This window comes from Schistocerca nitens, chromosome 2, assembly GCF_023898315.1.
Source record: "Schistocerca nitens isolate TAMUIC-IGC-003100 chromosome 2, iqSchNite1.1, whole genome shotgun sequence".
Taxonomy (NCBI): domain Eukaryota; kingdom Metazoa; phylum Arthropoda; class Insecta; order Orthoptera; family Acrididae; genus Schistocerca; species Schistocerca nitens.
This window is the reverse complement of record NC_064615.1, coordinates 1061161078-1061180516: the sequence shown is the minus strand read 5'-3', so window position 1 is coordinate 1061180516 and position 19439 is coordinate 1061161078. Positions and strand designations below refer to the sequence as shown.

At 44.9% G+C, this 19439-nt stretch overlaps 1 protein-coding gene across 1 annotated transcript in view; it reads right to left on the bottom strand.

The window, feature by feature from the left end:
- Positions 1 to 19439, bottom strand: part of LOC126235540 (hexamerin-like) — a 64528-nt gene that overhangs the window by 33696 nt on the left and 11393 nt on the right. The window contains exons 2-3 of the mRNA XM_049944257.1: positions 9435 to 9562; positions 3647 to 3805 (exon numbers count right to left, since the gene is read on the bottom strand). Coding sequence (XP_049800214.1) covers positions 3647 to 3805; positions 9435 to 9562 — 287 coding nt within the window. The remainder of the gene's footprint in view (positions 1 to 3646; positions 3806 to 9434; positions 9563 to 19439) is intronic.

The window sequence follows — 19439 nt, the reverse complement described above, 5'->3', positions numbered from 1 at the left end:
ATGTTGCCCATGTATGGGTGTAAGTTGATCTAGCTATTTTCTCATTACACTTAGCAAGTGTTTCATCTATGCTTGGGGCAGTTAATTTTATTACAACAGTAATTAATATACGATCAAATAGAGTAACTTTAGATCAAAGAAGCCACTTACGGAAGGTCTTCAAGCAAAACGGATACAACAAACCGCCAGATTTCTCTGGCCATCTTTCCGAAAACATGTAAGGAAAAGGACCACCAAGGAGGACTCTGAGAAGCTTGCATTTTCCCATTCTGTGGCTCAGTAGCAGGAAAAATTAGCCGTCTCCTAAAGAGGCATAAAACCGATTCGGTCTTCAGGGCTCCAGCAAAAATTTGGCAACTTATGAGGCCTGTATGATGACCTAGGCCCCAGAACGACAGAAGTATATACCGTGTGGGTGTGGATATTTTATGTTTAACAGACTGTGCGTACTATTAATCAGCGCTGTGTGGAACACGAGGGGTGTTTTCGCATTCGGTAATCAGCGATAGCAGAGCATGCTTTGGGAAACGGACAACGTATTCCATTCTACGACATCTGTTATTACAGGAATTAATAGTTTCGGACATCGTATTGCATTCGACGAGGCATCTGTTATTATAAGGATTAATAGTTTCTGGGACAGGTTAATAAAAGTAGCGATCTAGAGAAAAAAAAGTGCTTGCAGCTAAGCACTACTTGGGACCCGACAGTCGGAGGGTAGAAGAGAGCGCGCAAAGAAAACATCTTACATGGAGCTGGAGCTACCACCAGTGACGTCACATAGGGCAGTGCGGCTGTATAGGGACGGTAGCACCAGTTGACAACGTCCGAGGTGTACTCGGCTGAAAACTGTGAATTTGAAGCGGCTGGAAGCTCGAGAGAATTTTATCAGTACAAATCGTAGCGAAACCATGCATTCGTGTATGCAACAGACTATGTCTAGTTAACAATTTCCGTTGAGTTTTAGGGAAGGCTTCCGAAAGTAGCCTATGCTCTCTATGACACCGAAAGCGGTGCAGCCAGTTCTTCTAATGTAAGACTGCAGGAAATTCCAGCTTATTTTTCATCTCCGAAACACACGAACCTCATTAAATTACCTGTAAAAACAAGGAAAAGTGGTAATTATACGTGGGTGGTTATAATTAAACTTTCCCTATTTGACACGTTATAACACGGAAACTAATTACCGTACGAGTACCAAACTTGGTAGCATTAATGTCCAGAGCATGGGGTGCAAGATTTCCATGCGCGACAGAGCCACGGTCCAGTTGCAACTATGGCTACCAGGTGCCGTGATTCATAGTCCCACACACCTGAGCCGGCTTCGGTGGTCTAGCGGTTCTAGGCGCTCAGTCCGGAACCGCGCGACTGCTACGGTCGCAGGTTCGAATCCTGCCTCAGGCATGGATGTGTGTGATGTGATTGAGTTAGTTAGGTTTAAGTAGTTCTAAGTTCTAGGGGACTGATGACCACAGATGTTAAGTCCCATAGTGCTCAGAGCCATTTGAACCATTTGAACCCACACACCTGACCTGTCGCAGTGCACTTGTTGATGTGTCAGCGTGAGCTTGAACAAAAGGAGCAGGGCATTATTGGTGAAGCTCTACTATCAAAACAACAGTAATGCTGCAGCTGTACTTCGAGAATATAGCCGGCTGAAAGGATTACGGAGGGCTCCTCTTTCTCCATCTGCTGTGCGGAGCATGATGAAGAAGTTCGAATCAACTGGAGAACTGGGCATAGCTCCTGGAAGAGGCCGACAACCGGTTGCACCACAGGTGGTTGATGAAATCGCTGTTGCTATGGCAGACAACGTTGGGCGCAATTTCCGACCGTCAGGCAGTGCGCGTGCTGTGCCACGACAGTTGAACATCCCGTGGTCCACTGTACGGAAGGTGCTTCAAACCATTCTCAAATGGTATCCGTACGAGATCCATATCGTGCAGCAGCTTGCACCACTTGACGCACAACGACGTGTTGACTTCGCTCTCCACTTTCTAGCAAGGATTGAAGTGGACGAGGGCTGGCCCTGGACCATCCTATGGACAGATGAAGCTCATTTTTCTCTGACGAGTGAGGTGAAAACATAGAACTGCCGAGTGTTGGGATCTTCACCTCCAGTCACTGTGTATGAAGTTCCCTTTATCGTGAACGCGTTACCATATGGTGTGGCTGCACGACTACATTCATCATTGGCCCATTCTTTTTTGAACAGGTTGGCGCTCAGTGACCAAAGACGGGCAGTGCAGTGTGATTTGCCACCGTTACTGCGATATGCTTCGCCAGCATGTCATACACGCTTTACAGGAGAGAGACGCGTTGAAATCAACAGTTTTCATGCAAGATGGGGGCCCCATAGCATATTGCTTGAGAAGTTCATCTGCTTCTCCGTACACATTTGGAAACGTTCGGATTATCAACCGATCGGTTCCAAATGCTTGACCGGCACGATCACCTGATCTTACTCCCTGTGATTTCCGGTTGTGGGGTTATCTGTAGGACAGGGTTTACCAGGGGAACATTCACACATGTACTTGATAAGAAGCGCAGCATATCAAGAGAGGTAGCCAGCATACCTACGGATATGCTTCGTTCTGTTGTGCAGAATGCAATTCTGCGCTTTCAGACTCTTCTGGACACTGATGGGCGCCATGTTGAGCCGCTTTTGTAGCAGTAATTGTACTGGTATCTAATAGTATGATGTACCATAGCAGCACATTAAAATTGTTGCAGTCGAATCGATTCTGCATTATTTCTCTTCCCCATGTCCTTGACATTAATGCTACCAAGTTTTGTCCTCGTACAGTAATTGGTTTCCGTGTTATAACGTATTAAGTAGGGAAAATTTAATTATAACCACCCGTTATATACAGTGCTTTGATGGTAAAACTTCTTGCCGAACAGTTAATATCATACTAAAGTATTAGATTATTTGTGTTCTGGAATCTTCTTTTTCTTGTGCTTGTCCCGCATCGGCGCTGGAGCGCTACTGTTATTAATGGATTTGGCATGGTTAAAAATGGCCGACTGCCCTTCCTGTCGCCACCCCGTTTCGCCCCCCCGCCTCCTACCCCCCACCATCCACACACACACAGCTCCTGGTACAGAGTATGTGTGCTCCAACTGTCTGCGTGTATCGTTATTCGTTATTCATGTGAAAGTGAGCGATAGTTTTCTGTTTGTGAATCATGTAACTGAGATATGACTGGGTTACCAGCCCAATATTCACCTCGTGGGATGTGGAACACCACCTAAAATCACATCCAGCACACCGATTCACACAGAGTGGATTCGATCTGCGGTCAGCGCACCTCCCTGTTCATAAAGTGGCGCTTTAACACGTACGGCTATCTCAGGAGATCACAGAAGAAAAGATATGCGAAAACTAATATAGAAATTATGGCTATTTTCTGTTTACTTGCGTCCTCAATCCTGTACTATTTTAAAATAATTCCTTTTAGGTGCGGAAGCTGTTGGGAAAAAACCAGACGGAAAATGTCATTTCCAAATGAAACTATGTTTCTCTACCTTGTAATTATGGAAGCCACACAGAAACTAAAACCTTGAATTTCTAGGTATATACACACTATTTGTCTCTCTATAATACACACAGACAAACTCACACGGAAACATGGTGCGGAATTACCTTGTAAAAGACGTCATAATCGTTGGCGTAGTAGAGAAGGTCGAAGACAAGCTTGATCTGATCCACATGGCGATCATCGAATACGGATATTGGCTGGTACACAGCGAGAAGCTCCTCACCGTTCAGCAACTCCACGAACATTTCGGCCACGTATGGAACCTGAAATATACACATGGATTGTATCAGAAATTGTAGGCTCCCACAACTGTCTCGTCGTTCGTTCCCCGCGGTCGTACGTTTAAGAATTAATACAGGGTACACCAAAAAGAGTAATCCGATCTAAAAGAAAACACACAACAATTATGTTATATGAGATATGTGCGTGAACGATGCACTGTTGGGAAGAGCAAACTCTCGAGTTTTACATGGTTACCACTAGGTAGCAGCAGTGTGCGCCCGCTTCAGTTGTAATAAAAATGGTGTCGGGACAACAGAAAGCGTTTTGTGTTCTACGTTTTGCGCAGTGCGGATCAGTAATGACTGTTCAGCGTGACTTTTGATCTAGGTATAGTGTGGATCCTCCTACAGCACAGAGCATTAGACGATGGAATGAACAATTCCGAGGACCAGGTTGTTTGTGTAAAGGCAAAGCGCCGGGCCGTCCCCGAGCGTCTGACACAGACGTCGAACACATCCGCCATAGTTTCACAAGCAGTCCGCAGAAATCCATTCGTAGTGCAGCTGGACAACCCGACATGCGGCCGATACCCGTCTGGCGTGTGTTGCGTCGACGTTTACGCATGAAACCATACAAAATTCAGCTACTGCAAGCTGTTCGTGAAGATGACAAACAACAACGTATGGACATCTGTAATTTCGTTCTTGGCAAGATGAAGGATGACAGTTTTGTACAAGGTCTTAGTGTTTAGTGACGAGGCAACAATCCATTTAAATGGAAAAGTGAACCGTCATACTGTGAGAATATGGGATACGGAACAACCACATGAAGTTGTACAACTTGAGAGGGACTCCCCAAAATTTAAGGTGTTTTGTGCCGTTTCGCGTTAAAAGATGTAGGGTCCATTTTTCTTTACCCGAGAGCACTGTTACAGGAAACATATCGCGATATGCTTGAGAACGTTTTTTCGCACAGTTGAAGACTGATTCGAACGAGTTCATTTACCAACAGGATGGGGCACGCCACACTGGTATCTTGAAGTGCGGGAAGTTTTAAATCAAACGATTACTGAACGATGGATCGCTCGCACTGGACCAAATGATTCAGCCTTACATTACTAGACTCCAAGGTCACCAGACCTGACTATATGTGATTATTTCTTGCGGGGGTTTATAAAAGACTGTTTATGTGCCTCCGTTACCAACAACAATGAATGAACTGAGACATCGCATAACAGCAGCTGTGGAAACTGTAACTCAAGACATGCTCGCTGCAGTGCGGGAACAATTTGAATACCGCATTGACATATGCCGTGCATCTCAAGCGGGGCATATTGAACACTTATGAAAAGGTATGAGAAAAACCTTTTTGAGTTTCCCATTAATCAAAAAACGAAATTAGTTGTGTATGTTTATTAGTTTCAAAAATGTAGACGTGCCAGATCGGATGGTTTTTTTTGATACACCCTGTATATCCCAGGTCGGAAAGGAACCTGGTCGTCTGTTTAGAGGATAGGCACCAGTCACTGACGAATACCATGTTATCTAATAAATTATTTATTTTCGCATAGTACGATTAACTTTCACATATATATGACATAAATATTTTAGTCCCCAAAAACGCCAAGATAAGCTAGTATTCAACTTTCCATAAATCTGCACCAAACCGCTATAAAGCAGTACAGAACTGTAGTTCAGCACATTTTGATTTGTGATAGTACCCGCGAACTGGGAAGTATTGCGCCTTTCTTCATTTGTACTCGGCGCTCCAACAACACTCGATGAACAACTGCTAACAATAGTCAGTACAGACTATAATATGTGTACGGACAGGCTCGCCGTTACCGGGTGTTTAAGCCGCTTTTGAACTCCACTGAGTGCGAAATTCTTGAATCATAATTCTCAGCTAGACGTTTCTTTCTGGACAAAACTGGTGACTAGAGCCGATTTCGACGTCAAATGGCTCTGAGCACTATGGGACTTAAGTTCTAAGGTTATCAGTCCCCTAGAACTTAGAACTACTTAAACCTAACTAACCTAAGGACATCACACACATCCATGCCCGAGGCAGGATTCGGACCTGCGACCGTAGCGGACGCGCGGTTCCAGACTGTAGCGCCTAGAACCGCTCGGCCACCGGGCCGGCCAGACGTCACGTCTCTTTGGACGTCTGCAGTTACTTCTGTGCTCAGAAGTGAGAGGTGGAGAGCTATTCGTACACTGAACCATGTAATAAGGTTTTTTCTCGTTCCATTCACGACAAGCGAGCTGTCCTCAGTCGAATTTCGCTCTCAGGGTGTCTACAAGAATAATGCACTGGAGTTCAAAAGTACAGCAACAACCGGAAATGTTGCAATATTGCTTTTATTTTGTCACAAAACAGTACAAACAGGTGATAGTAAAGTAGAAACAATGTAAAGAATAGAGAACGTAAACATCTGCAATATACATAACGGTAGACAAAAATGTTCTTCGTTTTTCCAACTTAACTGATTTACACACACATTCCAACAACTTGTTATTGTGCTTAGTATGGGCTAGACTGTCTCTGGCAGCAATACAGGGCTGACAACAACCAGGCATGCTGCGAATGATGTAATAAATCTGATATCGAGGCAATAATATCCATTCTTTCTGCAAGTTTTGGAGAGTGGTTGGTGGATGCAGACGTGATTCAACCTGTCTGCCTAGTGCTGTGACCTCTTTAGACGCTTTTATGTCGTTTCGTAGTCCCCGTAGAGCTGTACCATGGGAAGCAAGGAGAGGATTTTGGTTGGTGTCCGGTATCCTCTTTCTATAACACAAACCGCACGCAATTAATAACTGGGTTTTTTATTCGTAAACAAAGAGCTACTTAAGTTTCCATGTGCTGTGGTACAAGCTCTCTTCTGTATAGTCCACATAGTCTCAATGATGTTGAAGTAGAAATGTGGTACGTTCAATGTAAAGTTGCTATGTGCTGCCTGTCTCTGTGCTAGAGGCTAAGTCTGAGGGTCTGTCTTGGTGAGACGCTGGAACTCCACGGTGCACAGACTCGAACTAACTGCCGTAAAAGGCTCGAACTAACTGGCTAAACTGGCTCTCCAGTCCGCGACAGGGATCCTAAACACGGGCGGCTGAGAGGGCGTTGTCGGCGTGTTTCCAGCGAGTCTTGGCATTGGCCTCTATCGATACTCTCGTAACTTCTATGCCACTTGATGTGCTGGCGCCAGCGTACGCCAGCACACCTAGTACATCCCAGACATACTCTATGGGATTCCAATCGAGAGAGGGAGCAGGCCACCCCATGCATACGATATTTTCCGTTTGAAAGAAAACACCAACCACCCTTGCTCTATGAGGCTGAGCATTATCGTCCATCAGCAAGACGTCTGGGCCCACACAACTGCACATGAGGTGCCAAGACCTCGCCACGATGTCTGACAATAGTTAAACCTTGTCGATTAACATGTACAATTTCATGGTGTTCGAGTGGTCAACATAATCTCTGATATCGGTCTTTCTCCACAATGTTTGGGTCCGAAAACCATGTTCCACGTTCCCTCCAGATCCAAATCCGCCGAGAATCACTCTCGAAATCAAATTGGGACTCATGTGTGGAAAGAATATCCGCCCATTGTTCGACCATTCACGTGGCGTTTTGACGACTCCACTCTAGACGTTTCCTTCTGTGAATACGAGTCAGAGATACGCCAGGTCTTCTCTACACTGTTTGCCTTGATACTACATGTCCAGTGTATGCTGCGAGGTCAGATGCCAGTTGCCATGCAGTACTAAGGCGGTAGCGTCGTGCCCCTACAGCCAACTAATGGTCCTCTCTTTCTGATGTCACACGTAGCCGGTCCTGTCCTGGTCTTCGAGATACGGTTTTTGTCTCTATAAATTGTCACCACATCCTAGAAACAACAGAACGATTCACATTAAGCCGTCGGGTCACATCAGTTTGTGACTGTTCTGCTTCAATTCTTCCGATGGCTCTCCACCGCAGAGAGTCTGATAGGTGTCTGCTATGTGCCACACTGACTGTGTACACAGCGAATGCGAATGTGGGATTACCTGGCAAACACTACCCCGTTTGATAGGTGCCCTGACGTCATCGTTGGCGTGTTTTTATGTTGACCGGAATGCCTTCTCTCTTACAGATCACTATCGTACGGACAACTGTAGACAGTTTGTATGATTATGTTGTGAATTAGACACAGGACGAGGAAATAGCGGTACGTTGCTTTCATTTTGGACACCAGTGTATGTAGAAAACTATTCGTGGCTTAGTTTCCAAAACAGATTCTTAGGAATTTTTAAGTACGTTTTCACATAATATGGCTTGTTATTCTTAAGCCGTCTGTTAGCTCATATTTTACAGCATTTGTGTTATACTCCCCCAAGCGTTAAGCAATTTGAACACTTACGCTGCCCTTCTTTCTATACTTTCGATGTGCATCGTTAGCGCAACGTGATAAGGTAGCCCAATCAACGAAGGAAACTTGTGATGTACTTTGGAGATGGATGTGTGATCACTAAACACTTCCATCGCTGTTATCTGAACGTGCCACTATTCTGCAGGAAGAACGTTATGAGATTCCCTTGAAAACCATGAAAATCTATGTTTAACCATTGGGAAAAGACTTGAAGTTGTTTTAATGCCAACGATTTTTACACATCGTATCAGGCCTTGTAATGTGTTTTTAGTATTTCAACATTTTTGTCGACCACCTGACGCTTACGCAGATTTACTGCGTGATATATGTGCTCTAGACTGATAGTTAAATTGGGATATAGGTTTGTGGCATGGTGCTTGATTGTCATATATCTGATTTTATCGTCACAAGATACCTGAAGATGGCCTGTTTGTGACTGAAACTGTTTATATAAATAAAGTTACATATACCTCTATGCAAACGATGGTATTGAAGAAAAGACGTCCTTTTTGGATGAATATTTCGTATTTTTTTTGTCCTGAAGCTTTACCTGGCCTTCTTATGCACGAGATACGTTTTTATGGAATCGGTCAGATGAGGAACTTCGTGTTCCGGCCTATAACAGCTGGTGGTTAACATTATACGCTGTGGGGCATAGTCATGAGATGCTGCTGTTAATAACTATCCCGCGCGAGTCCTCAAAATTGCAGTAACAGGTCGAGGCATGGTCTCTACATGGCGTCGGAATCGTGCTGGAGAGGTACTGATGTGACCCACAATAGACCGTCGAACGCCTCAAACGGTTCTTCAGAGGTGACGTGACGTCCGTTCCTCAAACACTTGAGGTTGTCTTGCGCGACGGTTTACTGGGGTGGAAACATTTGCTCTGCGACACTGGAGATCCATCAAAACGCTGTTCACAACGGTAACCCTATTTCTCGCGTAGTCTCCGATATGGTATGATTCATGAGCTCTGTACAGATTACCGTCCCATGTTCAACGCCGATAAGTCGTGATGTGCAGCCGTGTTCAGTGCACACGTGTCTGTAACGGACTGCTGACAAATCGCGCCTGTAACTGCACCCAACAACTAGCCGCAACATTCCGGTGTCATGCACGGCACGTCTTCAAATGGGGAAACCTCTACCATGACTTTCAGTCAGTCATTTTACTGACAAAAAAAATGCCCTGGAAAATAAAAGAATTGGAGCTGCCATGATACTGTTTCCTCGGAGACGGCAGCAATTGTTTACCTGATAGTTCTGAGGTACGACCTCGTAGTCCTTGGCGATGGCAGCCATGTCCTCCCACAGCAGTGGCTGGCTGGAGTGGCTCAATAGCCGTAGCACGTCCTTCTGCCGGGTCAGCTGTACTTTATCATCTACGCAAAAAAAAGAACAGGTATTAGCTGTCAACTCGTTCATGGAACTGTTATTCTTTCTACACTACTATGCCGGTTAATAGCCCATAAAATTCATATAATTGTAAGGAAACAGCACCAACTTCACCTCATATTTTAAGGAGGGAAAAGTACACTTGCAGGACACAGAGCCAGAAATGGCGCTTGAGTGAAAATTTGGACTGTGATTCTGATAGTACGCAGTTATAACATTTCGAAAGTACAGCTTTTGGTAATTTCCAAGAATGATTGCCTATTGAAGATGGAAGGCTCCAAACGATACATATCGAACGTGCGATACTAAATCGATTATTGAAGTCTCGTGGCGCGCGTTACGAGTATGTTTCAAGTTGTCACTACAGCAACGACAAAAGAAAAGCATCAGAGAAGCACTTGTAAATTCAAACGAGACGACTTACTCGTCGTCGGTGTTATCGTCTTGTGATAGTCCGCTGATGTATAAGCTACAGGGGAAATTCCTTTTTTCCCATACCCAGGGTAAACTCTGCCAATATCGCGCAGGAATATCGGCAGAGTGTCGCCTGCGTCGACTTTCCCCTGCAAACGCAAGTTGTGAAAGTATAAGTACTGGAACAAGTACAGTTCGTCCCTCTGTCCTGGAGGCCCTCCTCTTTTTATGTTAGACTTGACAGACTTCCACAGCCGTTCTATATTGTGGGTATGGACGCTGGTGTCATCTGAAGAGTGGTTCACGAATTCGTGGTCGAACCCTTCGACTTTGAGAGTCTGGTACCACTGAAACCCGTCTGTGATGACTTTTGTTGCAGGCAGTACGAAATCTTTTACGAGACCCACTAACGTCACCTTCTCTCGGAACAATACAACGAAACACTTGCAGGACCCCCTTTCTATCCCACCGAAAACCCAAATATGATCTACTTCACTTTTAGAAGGTCGTCCTCTCCGATTCTTTCGTCTAGCAATATGAGACTCGTCTACTTCTACTGTTTTATTCGGTCCACCAAATGGTACACTGTCATTTGTCACCATCACGTAGCACACTTCTCGGCAAAACCCGAAGTAGTCACACACAGTATTTGCCGATAACTCAGTTTCTGGTGCTGTGACTTTGGAACGTGTAATCTCGAATCCAGATTAAACAAGAATTACGCTCGTCTGATTCAATAATTTGGAGGACTCGAACCACGTATTTTTCCTGACGCTGGTTCGCTTTCCGCAAAGTCCGCAATGAAATTGCAACGGAATCTCGGTGTCCACACTCCTCTTACGAAGTTTCATAGACTTCGCAGCACCACAGTCCCACCTTTCCTCGTGCGGCAGAAGTCCATGCTTCCGGCAAAAAGTCAAACATTTGTCTATGCCGAGTGTGCATGGAATTAGAGTTTCCCATCCGCAGAAGAAACTTCAGAAGCAGCAGACATTACACTCGCTATCAAGAGAAACCGTGTCGATTTCCCAATGGAATCACAAACAGTTACGGCGGGAATGTAATGTACACGAACTGAAGAAACAACGCAAAGCTGATAAAAATGACGATCACAAATAATTGATCATAACGCGCGCCACGAGACGTCGATAATCGATTTACTATCGCACGATCGATATGTATTGTTTGGAGCCCTCCAACTTCGATAGGCAGTCATTGTCGGAAATTACCCAGCTTTTAAACATAACGCGCGCCGGTTGTTTTGTCACTTGCTTCACCCCACTGCTGCCGCTTAACGCTCGAGCTCGACGTACTGTGCGCGCTTTGGTCTTTGTGTCAAAGTGTCCCTGACCTGTAGCTGGCGCCGGAAATCTCTTTACAATCATAACTGCAATGTAAATGAAGCAAATGAATGTGTGTGTCATTAAAGAAACAGCGTAGCGCCATTTATTTATTAACATTTCTATTGTTTGTTATTTTCTATGCATTGAAAAGCTGGCACTGTTAAAGTGCTGAAGTGAAGTACATTTGCAGAAGTTGCGTTGTACTTCAACGTGGTTGGCATGACTAAATTGTAAATCGGACATAATTATATGCGATTGCAGTCTTTCTCGGCGTATTCCAGTGATGAATTCTTCTCGGGTTATCAGCCGAATGGCGGCGTCGTCTTGTCGCAACATTTCAATGAGTTTCGTACCCATCATCTTCTTGCGAAGTCAGAAGATGATGAGGACGAACCTCATTATAAGGTTGCAACAAGACGACGCCACGACTCGGCTGATAACCCGAGAAGAATTCATCACTGGAAATAATAAACTTCATTTCACAACAACTCCAATTGATTTTGCTTATCATTTTGACTTTGAGGCTCATGTTGTACAGAGTGTTCGGAAATTCCCGTTACAAACTTCTAGGACCTGTAGAGGAGAGTGAGTACATAGTATTTTGAATTGGAACCCAACACGGTAGTCATGGGTTTAAATGGCTCTGAGCACTATGGGAGTTAACATCGGAGGTCATCAGTCCCCTAGAACTTAGAACTACTTAAACCTAACTAACCTAAGGACATCACACACATCCATGGCCGATGCAGGATTCGAACCTGCGACCGTAGCAGTCGCGCGGTTCCGGACTGAAGTGCCTAGAACCGCTCGGCCACCGCGGCCGGCACGGTAGTCATTGTGAGGGGTGATTACGTCGGATCGGCTGATATCATTTAACTTCCATCCTATATATCTGCCTTGGTTCGAGCATCATTCACGTGTCTGTGAGTGTTGGAGCGACATGGTTGAGTATACGTTTGCAGAAAACACCGATATGACCCTGAACCACGAAGCTCGCGGTCTTCTGAGCGCCGAACCTCGCCGTAATGGAAGAGCTGCACGTCGTCTTTATCAAGATCGTTCTCGATATCTTCTGACGACATCGCATACCCTCTTCGCCACAATGACGCAACGGCTACGGGAAAGGGTACCTTCACCGTCAGCAGGAATGACTGTGATGCTCCAAGGAGACACCGCACACCCGAACTGAGAGAGGCCGTTCTGCATCACGTTGAAGAGACTCCGTCAACGAGTACACTAGAAATTTCTCTGGCTATTAATGACTGGAATTCTAAAACAAGTGATGTACTGGCTGATGCCTAATCTGTTACTTGTAATAATGGCCGCGTTACGTGCGTGTTTTCAAATGAAAGTAGCACGGGAAAGGTACGTTTCCGAAAATGGATTACACTTCAAGATACTATCTACTCACTTCACTCTACAAGTCCTAGAAGTTTGTAACGGTAATTGCCGAACACCCTGTATACATGCATCCAAATCAAAATAATAAACCGTAGCAACAGAACAATTGTTATCAAGTGAAGTTAATTATTTTCGGTTTACAATTTAATCACGCCAGTCAAGTTGGAGTGTAAGGCAACTCCAACAGATGTAATTTACCTCAACTTTTCAACAGTGTCAGCTTTACAGTCCAAAGAAAAAGATATATTGTTCAAATACACTGAAGCGCCAAATATCTGGTATAGGCATGCTTATTCAAATACAGAGATAAGTAAACAGGCAGAATACGGCGTTGCGGTCGGCAACGCCTATATAAGACAAGTGTCTGGTGCAGTTGTTAGATCGGTTACTGCAGATACAATGGCGGATTATCAAGATTTTTTTGAGTTTTAATCTGGTTGTTACAGTCGGCGCACAAGCGGTGGGATACAACATATCCGAGGTAGAGATGAAGGGGGATTTTCCCATACGACCATTTCACGAGTGTACCGTGAATATCAGGAATCCCGTCAAACATCAAATCTCCGACATCGCTGCGGCCGGAAAAAGATCCTGCAAGAACGGGGCCAACGACGACTTAAGAGAATCGTTCAACTTGACAGAGCCGGCCGAAGTGGCCGTGCGGTTCTAGGCGCTGCAGTCTGGAACCGCGAGACCGCTACGGTCGCAGGTTCGAATCCTGCCTCGGACATGGATGTGTGTGATGTCCTTAGGTTAGTTAGGTTTACTTAGTTCTAAGTTCTAGGGGACTAATGACCTCAGAAGTTGAGTCCCATAGCGCTCAGAGCCAACCAACTTGACAGAAATGCACCCCTTCCGCAAGTTGCTGCAGATTTCAGTGCTGGGCCATCAACAAACGTCAGCGTGCGAACCATTCAACGAAACATCATCAATATGGGCTTTCGGAGCTGAAGATCCACTGGTGTGCCATTGACGACTTCACGACACAAAGCTTTACGCCACGTCTGGGCCCATCAACAACCACATTGGACTGTTGATGACTGGAAATATGCTGCCTGGTCGGACGAGTCTCGTTTCAAATTGTATCACGCGGATGGACGTGTACGGGTATGGAGACAACCTCACGAATCCATGGACACTGTATGTCAGCAGGGAACTGTTCAAGCTGGAAGCTCTGTAATGGTGTGGGGCATGTGTAGTTGGAGTGATATGGGACGCCTGATACGTCTAGATACGACTCTGACAGGTGACAGGTACGTAAGCATCCTGTCTGATCACCTGCATCCATTCATGCCCATTGTGGATTCCAACGGACTTGGGCAATACCAACACGTCAATGCGACACCCCACACGTCCAGAATTGCTACAGACTGGCACCAGGGACACTCTTCTGAGTTTAATCACTTCTGCTGGCCACCAAACTCCCCAGACATGAACGTTATGCCTTGGATACCTTGCAACGTGTTGTTCAGAAGAGGTCTCCACGCCCTCGTACTCTTACGGATTTATGGACAGCCCTGCAGGATTCATGGTGTCAATTCCCTCCCTAGACATCAGTCGAGTCCATGCCATGTCGTGTTGCGGCACTCCTGCGTGCTCGCGGGGGCCCTACACGATGAAAGGCAGGTGTACCAGTTTCTTTGGCTCTTCAGTGTAATATTGAACGTACATGAAACTTCCTGGCAGATTAAAACTGTGTGCCGGACCGAGACTCGAACTCGGGACCTTTGCCTTTCGCGGGCAAGTGCTCTACCGACTGAGCTACCCAAGCACGCCCGTCCTCACAGCTTTACTTCTGCCAGTGCCTCACCTCCTACCTTCCAAACTTTACAGAAGCTCTTCTGCGAACCTTGCAGAACTAGCACTCCTGAAAGAAAGGATATTGCGGAGACATGGCTTAGCCACAGCCTGAGGGACGTTTCCAGAATGAGATTTTCACTCTGCAGCGGAGTGTGCGCTGATATGAAACTTCCAAGCTGACCACAAGGTTTGTAAGGAGTTCTTGTAGCAGGGCATCCCTTTCCTCCACCATCACGGCTGACAAATGCTAGATGGCCGTTTGTGCATGTGGACACTCTGTAAGCGCCCCCCCCCCTCCCCAACGCATCCCTCACGTGCTCGATAGCATTTATTTGCGTCGAGGAAACGGGCAGGCCACCCCATTCACCGCATATTCTATCGTCCGAAGAGCTGCTCCACCTGCGCAGTTCGGTGCGGTCGCGCATTGTCATCCATAACAATGTAATTAGGGCCGAATGCACCACTGAAAAGACACACATGGGAAGGAATAAAGTGTGTGAGGTAACGGGCGCGTTGTGGCGCCCTGGAAATAATCTAAGTTCGGAGTTGGCGTGGCCACACGGGCCGTTCAGCAAGCCAGGGACCGGCAGCGGCCACGTGGTGCCGAACGTTAGCTGAGGAACAGGGGTAGCCCCAGCGCATGGTCCAGCAAGAACGTGGCTGGGAATTCCTTCTTGACGCTGTGTCGATGAAAGAAACTTATACGCCGGGAGAGCCAAAGACGGCGGATTTTGTGAAACCTTAATGGCAGACATTTCACAGTTCGTATAGAAATTAATAGTAGCCAGATGAATCGTCATACCTCAAAAAGAAACCTGTACATTACCATTATTTGCACAACGATTCTGATGATGTAATCAGATTTTCAATATAATATTAGTTTATAGTTTAATATCTGTCTGTAAATTATACAAGTAACACCCAGCAACGAATTTCTAAAACCCAAACGGTTCATCCGATTTGGTCGACCGACGTGTCTTTAGAAAGCTATTAGTGTAAACCTGTTGGTATAAATTACAGGCATGTAACTTGAATAGTGCATGAGTTATTGGAGGTCAAAGTGGCCGATTACTATCGATCGCGTCAGGCCATAAGTACTCCACAGTTGCAGGAAAAAACGGTAGCAGTATGCTTATAAATGTAGTTATTCATCTATGTCTTTGTTTACATCCGATATATGTTATTCATGAAGAAATTGGTCAATTACTTACTGTGTTTTAGAAGGCACAGAGACATTAGGTTACTGGCCTACTTTTGCTTGCTATTCCTTTGATATATATCTATTTAATTTATTTATGTATTTAATAATGTGTTTTAGAGCGTGTTTATGGTCCAGCCGTAGGAATATTTATTTAATTTCAAGTTATTTAAATATAAATCCAATATTTCGAAAGTGTTTTATATTTGTGAGGAGCGCTCTAACCAATCACAGCACTCGTGAATGGGGAGACTCGATGGAAGTGGGAGAACAGATGGGACAGGACACGGAAAGTGTTGGACGCGACGGCGCGAGGGACGCACGGTCGCGAGAGGTACTTGGAGTGCGGAGCGGTTTGCGCGTGGTCGTGAGAGATAGAAGTACTTGACAGAGTGCGGACTTGTGAACTTGTGAGATTTGGTTCAAATGGCTCTGAGCACTATGGGACTCAACTGCTAAGGTCATTAGTCCCCTAGAACTTAGAACTAGTTAAACCTAACTAACCTAAGGACATCACAAACATCCATGCCCGAGGCAGGATTCGAACCTGCGACCGTAGCGGTCTTGCGGTTCCAGACTGCAGCGCCTTTAACCGCACGGCCACTTCGGCCGGCCTTGTGAGATTTCTGAGGCGTAGTATACATTTAGAAGTGAATATCATGCAAGCTATGTTGTAGTTCATAACTAATTACGCGCAGTAGGAATCTACTCTTTTCCTGTTATTCAACTTATATTTTATTTAATTGCTGGACCATCGACACCAATAAGTGTTTTGTAGAAATATACCGCATTCTTAAAAGTACTTCTACTATCATACTCATCATTTAAAGTCGTTAAGATAGTACCTGCAGATTTTATGTAGATGCAATCTTTTATTTGTAAATTTCTATGTTACATTCGCAGTTGCCGAACGGTGGGAACTTTCGACCACTCGATTCATGTGTATATTCATATTGTATACTGTAGACTCAGCAGTATTTGGCCTGTAATGCGGCAACTACGTATCCCAGCCCCTAGACAACGAAACCAGCCAAAACTTTTAATATTTCAACTTTGAGTCTGAGGGTATGTAGTTGAGGGACAAACCACCTCATTTCATCATTATTTGGAAGCCCGCATATGCCACAACAGCGTTTACCGCTAACTGTACCGTTTTCAAAGATTTGGAGGTCAGGATGCCCAAGGAACATCATGCCTTCCCACTCCATAAAATCTGGACCATCAAAGCGATCATGTTCGACAATGCTCTTGGGTACATTACTTGTTCGCACCTCTCGCTATAAGAGAGGGTAAATCCAGCATTGTCGTATGTGATCATTTTGGTGGTCCACGTGTTATGATGTGGGGAAGTATAATGTTGCGTGGGCGTACTGGCCTCCAAATCTCTGAACACGGTAGTCACTGGTTAATGTTAGGGTGTGACTACTCCTTCCTTTGTGTGTTTTTTCAGGAATGACTTCAGCTCAGGTTTCATTTTCGTGGATGACAATGCTCGACCGCATGGAACTGCGCGGGCGGAGGAGCTCATTGGAACGAGAGGATATTCGGCTCGGTTCCTCCAATCTAAATCCAATCGAGCACGTATGGGATGCATTGCGGAGACATATTGCAACACGTCCACACGCACCAAACGACTTTCCAGGATTTGTCAACCAAAACCCCTTACCAACATTACGAAAACCCCTTACCAACATTACGAAAACGCCTTACCAACATTATAACCATCATGAGAGCACGTTGCTGAGCATACGTTGCCGTCTGTGATGATTACACGCCGTATTAAGAACCATGTCCCGCTTCTCTTCAATGACTCAGGTAATTATCGTCTTTGAATGCAAATGTCATTTCTGTTCGTCTCATTGCGTATTTCTTTCAGGTTGCTTCTGTATTGTACTGTAGCAACTCTTTCTACGTATGGTCCAAGTTTCACCGTGCTGTCTCACTTGGCAGTGACACATTATGCGAAAGTTACTTTCGTCCTTAAATTTTGCACAGAAGTGTATTTTTATTTGTTTAGTGTTTTAATGTGTTTCTAATCTGGAGGATGCAGAATGTATGAGCCTGGTGACATACCATTTGATTTTAAAATATCATTCACAGAACTCTGAAGACTGCAAGAGTTGGCAAGTGCGAGAATTATTGCACAATCAACTTAACAGCTCATGCATACAAGTTGCTCGCAAGTATAATATACAAAGGATGGCAAAGAAAATTGAGGACGTGCTAGATGACGATCACGTTGGCTTTAGAAAAACTAAAGGCACCAGAGAGGCAATTCTCACCTTGCGGTTCATAATGAAAGCAAGACTGAAGAAAAATCAAGACACGTTCATAGCTTTTGTCGACCCGGAAAAAGCGTTCGACAATGTAAATGGCGCAAGATGTTCGGAATTCTGAGAAAAATAGAGGTAATCTGTAGGGAGAGACGGGTAATATACAATATCTACAAGAGCCAAGAGGGAATAATAACAGTGGACGACCAAGAACGAGGGACTCGGATTAAAAAGGGTGTACTGTTCAATCTGTACATCAAAAAAGCAGTGATGGAAATAAAAGTTCAGGAGTGGAATTAAAATTCAAGTTGAAAGGATATCAATGATACGATTTGTTGATGACATTGCCATTCTGAGTGAAAGTTAAGAAGAATTACATGGTCTGCTGAATGGAATCAACAGTCTAATGATTACAGAATGCCGGCCAGGGTGGCCGAGCGGTTCTAGGCGCTACAGTCTGGAACCGCGCAACCGCTACGGTCGCAGGTTCGAATCCTGCCTCGGGCATGGATGTGTGTGATGTCCTTAAGGTAGTTATGATTAAGTAGTTCTAAGTTCTAGGGGACTGATGATCTCAGACGTTAAGTCCCATAGTGCTCAGAGCCATTTGAACCATTTTTGATTACAAAATATGGAACTGAGAGCAAATCGAAGACAGACGAAAGTAATGAGAAGTAGCAGAAGTGAGAACAACGAGAAACTTAACATCAGGTTTGATGGTCACGAAGTAGGTGCAGGTAAGGAATTCTGTTACCTAAGCAGCAAAAAAATGACGGATGGGGCGAAGGGGTCATCAAAAGCAGACTAGTACTGGTAAAAAGGGCATTCATGACCAGGAGATGTCTGCTAGTATCAAACACAGGCCTCAATTTGAGGAAGAAATTTCTGAGAATGTACCTTTGGAGCACAGAATTGTATGGCAGTGAAACATGGACCATGGGAAAACCGGAACAGAAGAGGATCGAAGCATTTGAGATGTGGTGCTACAGACGAAAGTTGGAAATTAGGTAAACTGATAAGGTGAGGAACGAGGAGGTTCTGCGCAGAACTGGAGAGTAAAGGACTATGTGGAAAAGATTGACAAGGAGAAGGGATAGGATGATAGGACATCTAAGACATCAGGGAATGACTTCGATGGTACTAGAGGGACCTGTAGAGGGCAAGAACTGTAGAGGAAGACAGAGACTAGAATACATCCAGCTAATAATTGAGTACCTAGGTTACAGGTGCTACTCTGAGATGTAGATCTTGGCACAGGAGAGGAATTCGTGGCGGGCCACATCACATCAGTCAGAAGACCGATGATTCAAAAAAAAAAAAATTCGTATGTATTTAAGGCCAATGATGATGCCTTTCAATCAATAAAGCGAAACACGTATGACGCATAAAATTGGTTTTATTCATTCGTGCATAGGTGGACTTCATCTGAAAATGA